Source organism: Leptidea sinapis, chromosome 5 (assembly GCF_905404315.1).
Source record: "Leptidea sinapis chromosome 5, ilLepSina1.1, whole genome shotgun sequence".
Lineage (NCBI taxonomy): Eukaryota > Metazoa > Arthropoda > Insecta > Lepidoptera > Pieridae > Leptidea > Leptidea sinapis.
Window position 1 is genome coordinate 10,155,807 of NC_066269.1, and position 12,507 is coordinate 10,168,313.

Genomic DNA, 12,507 nt, shown 5'->3' on the forward strand with positions numbered 1-12,507 from the left:
CAAGTTGGAACTCGAATTCAAAAATCTCGAGAATTTGAACTATCCATCTTTCTTGTCTAAGCTGAATAAAAATAACAACTGAAAGTCTATAATTAAATGTTGCACATTTTTTAAAAGCAGAACTACTTATGTACTATGTGAAAAATGTTTCACTCAAAAATCTCAAACCATGAAGGTTTTATGTCAATTCGAAGTACCTATCACACGAAAACGGCAATTTCATACTTTGACCTCTATTATTATCAGGTGTATGTTTGCTCGTTTACCCTCCTCTTCAATAAAAACTCAAAATTGCTTCTGTTACTGCTATTTACAATTTATCTGAGCTTTGGCCAGATTCTTAAACTAGATACCAACTCATACATAAAATTACATACAGGATGTATAATATATTTTCCTAAGATAATTTATCCTTCTTGATAGAGCCTCTTGCTATTAGACAACCGATGAAAACAGGTCAGGAAAACTTTAGTGTGCGAGACAAGCTACGTATTACACTATTTGTATGTCACTTTGTGTTAGTGTGCGTGCATTGCTCAAAATAGAGGTTAACAGTCACCCTCAATTTTTTTCGACGTTTTCACAGCTGCCACAGTCTATCTAGACGTTTGAATAATCTTATATATTTTCCTTAACCAGGTACTTAGGAGAACTGCCAAACACGTACGTATTTACGAAACAGCTAGCGGAGCACGTTGTTTACGAGCAGAAAGGAAAAATGCCAATTGTCATCATGCGGCCATCTATTGGTAATGATATTATAAAAACAAATGTATTTATTCAAACAAAACAACATCTTATAACTATATTTACAATACTATGACTAAATAAAATTAAAACTATCTTTACGTGGAAGCGTACCAAGAATACTGGCAGCATTTCCGCGTTGGATAGCTAGGCTGATCCGTTGACCGAAATAGCTGCCAGCGCTTGGGTTTCCAGTAGTCTTATTGAGGCGCAAACTTTGTACGATCTCCGCGCCTCTGGGCCCCACGGGCCAAGTGTCTCGACACCAAACGGCACAAAGATGTAAGACTCACTGAGACTGACATATTTGCGACTCTTGCTTTAAATAAGCCTTAAATGCGTTGGTTGTATGATGATTTGTTGGTGGGATGAGGCGGGAGGTATTTCGGACACAATGCGCTGCATAGAAATGTGATTGATCACTCTTTCTGATTTGTTCTGTATTCTGAGAGCACAGAGTAGCAAATTCTCACTTTGGAGGCAAGAATCAGATGATTGTATTAATAATGGTTTGTATATAGAGAGGGATCATAGTGTTTATACTTACAGAGAAGTTGTCACTTTAAAAAAATTTGGACAAGGAATAATAATGGTGTTTTTCCAGTCATATCCAGTATTGAAGAACCAGCTCCTGGATGGATTGAAAACCTGAATGGACCAGTAGGAATTTTACTTGCCAGTGGAAAAGGTAAGTGTTAATAAATACTATCATCTTATATATAAAATTCTCGTGTCCCGGTGTTTGTTACCAATCTACTCGGAACGGGCTAAACCGATTTGTTTGAAATTTTGTGTGTATAGCGGGTAGGTCTGAGAATGGGCCAACATCTATTTTCATACCCCTAAATGATAAGGGTCCTAATATTTTTTTTATTTTTTTGATATTTTTTTTATTTTTATCACACCTATTTTTATATCGCGTTTTTAATATTATTCTATTCCATTCACAGATACGCAATAGAATTGCAAGATGGCAATCGAATATAATGATTATTGTAGTACGATAAATTTTGTACGATGTATTTGGTAGGTCTGAGAATCGGTCGTCATCTTTTTTTATACTCCAAAAATTTTAATTGTTTGATTTTTTTATTACTTTATATGGCAACTAGTGGCCCCGACAGACGTTGTCCTATACACACGTATTAAATTTGAAAAGTCCAGCCGTTTAGGAGGTAGTTCAATTGTGAATCTAAACCATTCTCGAATCCACCTGAAGACACACAGAAAGTTTCATTAAAATCGGTCCAGCCGTTCAGAAGAAGTTCAGTTACAATAGACGCACAAAAGAAATATATATATTAAGATACAACGTTTGCTGGTTCAGCTAGTAATAATATAGAAGTGAAACCAGTTAGAGCTTATAAATTAAAATCAACTCTATGCTCTAACATGGTTCGTCATGCTCACTAAAATAGCATTGCTTGTGGCGGCATCATGCACCAGGTCGTTTCCTTCCCTCAAATTTTTATTTTTTTATGGAATAGGAGGACAAACGAGCGTACGTGTCACCTGGTGTTAAGTGATCACCGCCGCCCACATTCTCTTGCAACACCACAGGAATCACAAGAGCTTTGCCGGCCTTTAAAGAAGGTGTACGCGCTTTTTTTGAAGGTACCCATGTCGTATCGTCCCGGAAACACCGCACAAGGAAGCTCATTCCACAGCTTCGTAGTACGAGGAAGAAAGCTCCTCCTTAAAATATGTGCGACGGACATGATTGCTTAATTTAATGTGATCCTTGTAATCTATTTCTGTTCTGAACATTAATGTATAAGTTTCATCATCATCACAGAAACAGACCACTGCTAGAAAAAACCTCCCTCAAACATCTCCACGACGATCAGTCCTACGCTGCCTTCGTTCAACGCATTCCGGCGTACTTGGCCAGATCATCTGTCCACTTGTGGGTTCAACACTGCGTCTTCGGGAACGTAGTCGTCATTCGAGGACTTTACTGCCCCAACGACCATATTCTGTCTGTCAAACTATGTGCCCTGCCCCCTGCTACTTCAGTTTTGCAATCATCCAGGCTATGTCAGTGACTTTGGTTCTCCTACGCATCTCCACATTTCTGAATTGAAAAAGTATATTTAAGTTGATCTAGGTGCGCTGCTTAAGACTGTTATATTAAAGGAATAAAGGATATGAGTAGGTCACGAAAATCCGAAGTCCTAACGACGTAAACAGTTAGGTTACAAAGTATCTATGTTTTCTTACGGAATTATTTACACTAACAATTTATCTTTACCAGTCCTACACTGCTTTCGTCCAACGCATTCCGGCGATCTTCACCAAATCATCAGTCCATCTTGTGGGGGCATTGCGTCTTCGAGTAAGTGGTCGCCATTCGAGGAATTTACTGCCCCAACGGCTATGTGCCCTGCCAACTGCGACTTCAGATTTGCAATCGTGCGGGCTTTGTCGATGACTGCGGTTTTTCTATGAAAGCGATTAGTAAAAGCATACTGAAATTTATAGGTATTCTGCGTAGCGTCTACACGGATCCCGATCTCGTAGCAGACTACATGCCAGTGGACATCGCAATAAAGATTTTCATAGCTGGCGGATGGTTGCGGGGATCTAAAAAGTAAGATTTTTACTATATCTCAGACATTCTAGACCGCGCGCAACCAATCGAGGAAGGTAATTTTCTTGGGTAGTAAACAGTAAATCAAATCAAAATTTATTTATTTGTACACAGTGATTTACAATCACATATGAAACTCTCGTAGTAGATTGATGTTAAGTGTCTGTCATCTCCGGTCTGGCGCACCCCATTATCAGCTCGATTCATTTGACCTCGTGCAGCGCTGATAAGCTCAAATTGTCGGGACCCAGTGCTTTATAAACGGCTAGATCACATGGCGTTGCGTAGAGACGTTGCTTCATTGTGTGTCTTCTACCGCATTGATCCCGGTAGTGTTCCGATGAGCTGTTTCACCTGATTCCTGCCGCCAAATTCCACCTTCAACACGCCACAAATTAGTATAACATCCCAACCATCTGGATTTGGTCCTCCACAGTGTGGTTTTCAAGGAACTTTCTTCAACGTACAACAAAGCTGTGGAATGAGCTTCCTTGTAAAGACCTTAAAAAAAGCATGTACACACACATGTTCCAAAGGCCGGCAACGCTCCTGTGATTACTCTGGTGTTGCAAGAGAATGTGGGCGGCGGTGATGACTTAACACCAGGTGCGCTCGGTTGTCCTCCTTTTCCATAAAAAAAGTGTTGTCAGCTGACAATATCAGGTGCACTATAATTTCAGTTGCAATCATTGAAATCTAAATAAAAAGGTAAAAAAATGTAATAAGTGCATATATCTTTGACGTAGAATTAATAACTAGACAGCAATTTAAATATTTGTTAATTTAAATTCAAATTCAAATATTTTTGTTCAAAATAAGATGTGACATCACTTATTGAAAGTCAAAAACTACCACCCATTCCAAAATGAATGCCTCAGACCTGAGAAGAACGGGCGCAACAAACTCAGCGGGCTTTTTTTTCATTGAAAAAATATATGTACAAAGTAATATTGTACAATAAAACTTATTATTTAATAGCCTGAGTTCGGTCGCTCCATTCCCAATCTGTGGTATCATTAAGAAAGTCATTTATGTTATAGTAACCTTTAGCACACAAAGTTTTTTAACAATTCTTTTGAATAACTTAATACTTTTGTTTTGAAAATTTTCTGGGATCTTGTTGTAAAAGCATATTCATCGCCCCAAAAAAGACTTACTAACTCTATTTAGCCTAGTAGAAGGCATTATAAGTTTATGTCTGTTCCTGGTGTTAACATTATGGTTATGACAGTTTCTAGCAAATTCACTTATGTGCCTATGAACATACATTACATTATCAAGAATATTTTAAGAAGCAACAGTCAAGGGCCCCTTTGCCCTTATTTCTAGTGTTAAAATAATGAAAATCAATATTTAGTGCAAAAATAGTATAATTTCATAAATGTACTGACAATTAACAGTCGAAAATATTTATTTCCTTAAATTTTTCTTTGAGTGACTGTCTAAAACCAAGCTGATATTTAGTACGAACAGCTCACTTTTGCAGAGCAAACACTATATAGACGACCGAGTGGTTAGCGATCCTACCTACTAACCTAGAGGTCCCGGGTTCGAATCCCGGTAGGTGCAAGCATTTATATGATGAATAAGGATGTTTGTTTCCGAGTCATGGATGTTTAAATGTATATATGTATGTTTAAGTAAGTATATTGTATTAAATATATCGTTGTCTTGCAACCCATAACAAAGGCCTAATTTGGGGCAAGATAATTTGTGTAAAAAGTGTGTCAATATTATATTATATCAATGATGGCAATTTGGAGCGGAACGTTTAAATGAATTTGGTTTTCGATTTGATTTCAGATTAGAACCGACTGATGACATTGAGGTATATAACTGCTCAGCTGGCAACATAAAGACGATGACAATTGGCGAAATTGTTAAATACGGCAAAGAGGTGATCATTGAAGAGACACCACTCGATGGAATGCTTTGGGCTGTCGGGGGATCAATTACTAAATCTAGATTTGAGTACAATCTTAAGGTAAGATAATAGTACCGAAATTCATCATCAAAAAAAGGATGTAAGGGATTTTAAGGCATTAAGTGCAGCTGAGGGTGTCAATAAGACTTTTAGGACCTTCATTGAAGGTCTACCAGTGGGAGGCTCTTTTACACCAGATGCCGGCTAGATTATGGGTACCACAACGGCGCCTATTTCTGCCATGAAGCAGTAATGTGTAAACATTACTGTGTTTCGGTCTAAAGGGCGCCGTATAAGATTTGACATCTTATGTCTCAAGGTGACGAGCGCAGTTGTAGTGCTGCTCAGAACTTGTGGATTTTTCAGTAATCTTGAGCGGCGCTGCATTGTCATGGGCAGGGCATATCAACTACTATCAGCTGAACGTCCTGCACGTCTCGTCCCTTATTTTCTTAAAAAAAGGTATATAAGTAGAGGTTTCCTTCAATACTCTAAACCTTAACAAAAGCAACAATAAACTTATAAGTTAATAATAATAAATAATTGAAAAGGATTTTCGTACAATTATTTACCGTCTCAGCTAAGTTGTTTGTGCGATTTGCGTACCCAACAGTAGCATCAACCCAAAGACTTTTCCGAGATAGTGTAGAACAAAACTCATATTAAGGTACTTTATTACAAAGTGCTAATTAAATACTCTTGTTTCAGGTTATATTGTTACATTTACTGCCAGCAATATTAGTAGACATAATCTTACGATTAACAGGAAATCCAACTATGTAAGTATACAGGTATACAGCAGTATATTGTGTGACCAGGAATGAAACACTCTTGTCTAGTTAGCTGCAGATGCAGAGATTTATCTTTACAGAGAGCTTATCTTTACGTGCTTATAATTTATGTATTTTAAAATGTGGATCAGTTTAACAGTGGGAGGCTCCTTTGCTTAGGATGCCGGCTAGATTAGGGATAACAAAACGGCGCCTATTTCTTAAAGCTGTAATGTTTAAGCGTTACTGTGCTTCGGTCTGAAGGGCGCCGCAGCTAGTGAAATTACTGGGCAAATGAGACTAAACATCTTATGTCTCAAGGTGAAGAGCGCAGTTGTTGTGCCGCTCAGCATTTTTGGGCCTTTGAAGAATCCTGAGCGGCACTGCATTGTAATGGGCAGGGCGTATCGATTACCATCAGCTGAACGCCAGGCTCGTCTCGTCCCTTATTTTCATAAGAAAAGAAAAAGTTTTGGATCATTCTTATTATATTATTTAGGAGATAATTTTACTTCTTATATTTTTTATCAGTTTAAACATATAGAACACATTTAAAACATGTAGATAGAGGCTCTTGCTATTATGCAACGCATGGAAACAGGCCGGGCTTGTTACTTTAGCGTGCATGACAAGCTACGTCTTACACTCTCTATACATCAGTCACTTTGTTTTAGTGTTTGCTGAAAATAGAAGGTGACAGTTTGCCGCAATGTTTTCGAACTGTCAAAGTCTATTATATTTGTCATAAAACTCGGTTCGTAATAAAGAAAAGATACTTTTTTAGGATTTTAACTAGGCACTAGGTAAACGACGGTTTTTGCCCGGACGCATTGGTCTGAAATTGACTAGTTTTGGGTGGCTCAACAATCATTAAACTCGCACTTTCAATGCAGATTATATGAAAACGTAGATTAATGTTTGAATACTACTTACTAACCTGAATTTTGTCTGGTACTATTGAGGTTAGCGAAGAGAAAAGGTCCGCTTTTTTTACGCAAAAGGACACTTGGCAATTTTAAGTGATTGCCGATATGTTGCTGACCTTTTCAGTACTTCCGATCACCTGTGTTAAGTGATCACCGCCCTAATTGCCCAACAATACTATAGAAATCACAGACTTTACGGTAGGTCTACGGGCTTTTTAAATGTACCTTCTAAATAATATAATAACGCTTGCTCATTACTTCATCGTGGTGAAAAGTGCTGCTGAGGTATTGCCAGCATGTCATGAGGTAAAGTCCCCAAAAAAGTCTCCCACTGGTACTGATGCTTAGGATTAGACCACAGAGTACATTTTAATATAAGGAAATAAAGCCCTGTCTCAATCGTTCACCGGCAACGCTTCGCAAGTCTCTGACAATGCCATCTCTATTTGCAGACTCGCAACTTTCTTCCGTTCCCGTAGTAGCGTATACGTGTAGGCGCGTAGGCGCGTATACGTGTCAATAGATTGTTATATAGCTGTTAGTACATTATAGTTCATACTTTTATTTTCTTTAGGTAGCACAAATTCAAATAAAACAACGAAATAGTGTGCATTTTGGATTTTGTCTCATTTCTTCCTTATCTTTCTCTTTAAGTACCTTGCACACGATTTTTGTTATATTAGCAAATTTAATCGCTAATGAAAAAATCCGGCAACAAAATCTATTTAAAAAAAAATAAGTTTATCTTGTGTTTTACACATTACACATATTTTACACATTTTGTAAACTTTAGTTTTGAACTCCTACCCCGAATAATAGACGAAAACAACACTTGTAAATATAACATAATACTCAACTCAACGAATAAACGGAGAAACAAATGATTGTTTCCGATGTTATATTGGCAAAATAATATTTGTAACTGTCAGGTTATTAATTTAATTAAATGCAATTGATACCTATTACAGTGTTATTTTAATGAGCTTAACTATTATTAATACAAATAGCTTACGATAGCAGCGACTAGCGACATCTGAAAGTTACGAGCGATAACTTTATTCAACATATAATACGGTAAAATTTAGTACGTAAGGCATTATTGGTTTGTTTGTGGAACTTATTTTGTTTTTTTTTATATTTCCTAGGTTCTATAATTATTAAGTTTGTGCCCCCGGAAGCCATTTTACCGTTCCTAAAAAAATATTTTGATGTCTTTGTTTTTAACAGGCTCGTGAAACTCCAACGGCGTATTTATTCAGCCAACATTGCATTGAACTATTATATAACCCAGCAATGGCTTTTCATCAACAAAAATATACTGGATTTGCGAGCGAAGATCAAGCCTGACGATAAGAAGGACTTCTTCTATGAAATGGAAACGGTGGACCGCCTTGATTACTTTAAAAAGGCATGTATCGGAGGCAAAGAGTTTATTCTGAAAGAAAAGCTTGAAGATTTGCCAAAAGCAAAGGCCCACCTTAAAAGGTACACATTTTTTTTACAATAAAAAGTCACGAAATTTTCAAGATCACCTGATAGTATATTATACACTGTATTATCAATGCAGCGCTGCTAAAGACTCTTTAACACCCAAAAATATAATCAGCACTACAATACCGCTCCTCACCTAAACCCATAAGACGTTGAATGGTCACTAGCCCAGGAATTATAGTGAGCTATGTCTTCCTTCAAAAGCAAATCAGACTTATTCTACCTATTACATTACTGCTTGTCGGCAGAAAGTGCCGTAACTGTGGTACATATTTAGCAGTAGGAGGCTTCGTTGCACATGATTCCAGCTAGATTATGGGTACCTTTTTCTGCCGTGAAGCATTATGAAATGTGCAAGCATTATTGTGTTTCGGTGTGAAGGTCACCGTAGCTAGTGAAATTACTAGTCAAATGAGACTTAACAACTTATGTCTCAAGGTGACGAGGGCAATTGTAATGCCGCTCAGAATTTTTGGGTTTTTAAATTTAATATTTTTTTTAAATTAGTGTGGTAGTTGTTGTTTTTATGGCTAACAGACAGAAAGACAGACAAAACGGAGGACTTTGTTTTAAAATATTATGTAGCGAAAGTCCTTTTGTCGGTCGGGGTTCGCAGAGACAACAGAATGCCACTTGCTTGTATCCTTATAATACTCACGCGCTTCCTCTATATTCATAACTCTTTTCATGCATGCTCGCTTTGTTCCGGGTGCTTCAGACCTGTCCTCTTTTCAAAACGTCCCCAATTTGATCGACTTTGCTTGAATGTTCTACTTGCCAAAATCATTTCAGCATTCCTTTCTCAATCCTTGTCACAACATCTTCTTTCAGACCACAGCACGCTCGCGTCGCATTCGGAATTCTATCAATCAGTCTGTCCCCACAATACTACGCAGTGATCGCATCTCAACTGCGTTAATTCTGCTTTTATGCTTCTTCTGCCATAACCAACTCTAACTTCCTTACATCATGGTTGCGACAAGCACTCCATTATGAACCACCATTCGCGCCTCTTGTTGTACCAATTTTAATTTAGTTAATAGTTAATTCAAAAAGGCATTTCGTGTTTCTCTCCGCAATTAAAAACAGCAGTAAACTCTTACCATCCAAGTGACGCAGCAACATAAGTAATCCTGTCTCAAATAACTTTTTCTTTTGCAGAATGAAGCTGTTAGACAAGTTTGTTCGGTACTCGTCATACGGTGCAATTTGCTGGTACCTCTACACCAGCGGTCTTGTAATTCGTATTTTACAATGGATGTACAACACATTGATTGGTATATAATTAATTGCATTGCTAATAAAATATTCGGAAAATTTCTTGGTTTTATTTACAAAGTTGGGCTTAGTACTTACCGCATAAATATCAAAGAGGATGTAAATACTACGTAATAAGATGCGGGAATGCCTGAGTAAAAATTTAAATTTAGTTAAGTATGAAAGGTGCAGTGATTCGACGTAAGTTTGAAATAGTAGTAATTACAGTATCCTGATTAGCCACAAAGAATAATTCGACTAAGTTTGAAAGAGAACAGTTGTTTAAAACGTAGTGGATATCAGCTATCTCCTTTTTTTACAAGATTATAGCCGTCATCATTCTGTCAATCTGTCAATGACTGCACGTTTCATACCATCGAGTGAATCGCTTTTTTCTCAGAAAGTTGCGCTAGGCTGATAAAAATATGAAATCTGTGTACACCAATTATGCATCATTATTAACCTATCCAAAATGTTATATGTCGAGGATCCTATTTTTTTTATTTTAAAACACGAGACGCAGAAGTGAAACTATGTGTAGTTTTGTTGCTACGACAACAATTTAAAAAACAATTATATATAATATAAAAAAGGATATGAAACCACGGTAAAAGTGAAACTTTTCTTCACATTATAGACATTTAACTAAAAAATAACTACATTTACATTAAACACTGACAAAAACAAACAAAATAGGGTGGAGCACTGGCACAAATGAGTAATAGTCTATACACTACACGGTCAGCTGCTGCGAACAATAGGCGCCGCCCGACCGTCACGCGACATGCAACACACAACGATGTAATAAAAGTTTCACTTTAAAAATAGTTATTTATGCAACTGTTGTGTAAATAAGCGGTATTAAAACACGAATCGCCTCGTATGATAATAGAGTATTACATGAGTATTTTAATACCTAATTATCAACAGTTGCATACAAGACTTTATCATTATTCTCTTTATTTATAAAATAGAATAAATCACTCAATACTGTCATCAGTTTTGACATCAGTAGGCGGAATCCGATATATTCGTGTGAAAACATTGTTTGGTTTTACGTAGGAGTATAATATCTAGACTTATGTTTGTAGCAATGATTTAAATGTCATAAAGAAACACATTGAAATTAAAATATTTTTATTCAAAACTAGCTGACCCGGCAGACTTCGTACTGCCTCAATCGATAAATAAACGACCTTACCTTTTGTATGTACGTCAAATAATATTGTTTGCGTTCAGAAATTTAATTTGTGACAAAACTTAAGATATATCAATCTACATAAACATAATCTGATAGATAGTTAACAACCAAATAGTCAAAACCAAGTAGTTAATCTACCCACTATAGTTAGCTAAAATTAAGTTTATTTTTTACCTCTAAAATTCTAATTAGTTATTCATTTTAAACTATTCTTTCAATTTGATTTCTAAACGACGGGGACACATTAAAGGAAAAACAAAATTGTTGTTTTTATTTAATTTCGAGCTTTTGCATATTTATTCACCTTTTAAACCTTCCTTGGATTTTCACATTTTCTTGGATTTATATATATATATATATATATACATAATTACGGTGTAATATCGTACTATAAAACTGATGATTTAATAGCCTGAAGGCGGTCACTCCATTCCCAATCTGTGGTATCATTAAGAAAGTCATTAATATTATAATAACCTTTACCACACAAACGTTTATATATAAATTTTATTTATTCAAGTAAGTAAGTAACATTAGATACACTATTAATCTTATACTAATCATTCTATATTTTTGCAAATTTAATACGAACAGCTGAAAAATACAAAGATAAAAATAAAACATAATATTATAGCTGTGAAGACGTTATATGAATGTTATCACATGAAATAAGCGTAAGACGAAAGTAATAATAGTTTTACATAAGTAGTGTTTCTAATAATTAGTTAAAATATTTTATATTATTTTAGTTGTAACTAGCATTAAACTAGGCTGGGCCTGTATTTTAATACTAGTTACTTCCAGATACATCGTTTTTTACAGTTACTTCAGTACATAAAAGCGTATATAAGAATTTAACTTAAGAAAAACTTTTTTAACCTTTCTACGAGAAAATAAATAACATTTGTCTATCATACATATAACTGGTTAGTACTTGAGCGGTCAGTAATAAAATTGAGGGTATTCTTAAAAACATTTGGATTGACTACAAAGACTGTTGACTTGGTTTGTTGGTAATCCAAGGCTTGATACATTGATACTTCTTGGGAATTAATGTTGTGGTTATATATTTTGAGATTGTTTTAGTTAAAGTATCAACTATTTCTTTAGAACACCAATTGGGATCATTTGAGTTGATGATAGGCTTAAATTCTATTTTCTCAATTTCTTTAGCGATTAAATCATATCTTATTTTGTTTTTCGCTATCTTTACTATCGTTTACTTCTACTATAATAATAATAATAAAATAGCTTTATCTAATTCCACAATAGTTACATAAAAAGTTACACAAAATTACTTACTTTGATATTTTATAATTATATTACTTATTAAAACTTTAATTAATATAAAACTAATTTAATTTAATCTCCTTCTAATGTGGACCCCCTCAGGATAAAAGCCTCCTCCAAAGAATTCAATTTTTCTGTATCTTCAGCTATGGTCATCCAGTCTCTCCCTGCGATGGATACAATCTCGTCTTGCCACCGGGTGCCCGGGCGACCTCTTCTTCTCACACCTTGCGGTCCTTTACATTTTGTGGTGTAAATTGTCCATCGATTGCCATCGTATCTCCCAACATGGCCAGCCCATCTCTATTTGA

The 12,507-nt window shown here is 35.9% G+C and overlaps 1 protein-coding gene across 3 annotated transcripts in view; it reads left to right on the forward strand.

The window, feature by feature from the left end:
• Positions 1 to 9,765, forward strand: part of LOC126964420 (fatty acyl-CoA reductase 1-like) — a 30,788-nt gene extending 21,023 nt beyond the window's left edge. For all 3 annotated transcript variants that reach the window (XM_050807516.1, XM_050807517.1, XM_050807518.1), the window contains exons 8-14: positions 640 to 749; positions 1,352 to 1,435; positions 3,229 to 3,337; positions 5,141 to 5,321; positions 5,970 to 6,040; positions 8,185 to 8,442; positions 9,610 to 9,765. In XM_050807516.1, coding sequence (XP_050663473.1) covers positions 640 to 749; positions 1,352 to 1,435; positions 3,229 to 3,337; positions 5,141 to 5,321; positions 5,970 to 6,040; positions 8,185 to 8,442; positions 9,610 to 9,733 — 937 coding nt within the window. In that variant the 3' untranslated portion in view covers positions 9,734 to 9,765. The remainder of the gene's footprint in view (positions 1 to 639; positions 750 to 1,351; positions 1,436 to 3,228; positions 3,338 to 5,140; positions 5,322 to 5,969; positions 6,041 to 8,184; positions 8,443 to 9,609) is intronic.
• Positions 9,766 to 12,507: the final 2,742 nt, after the last annotated feature.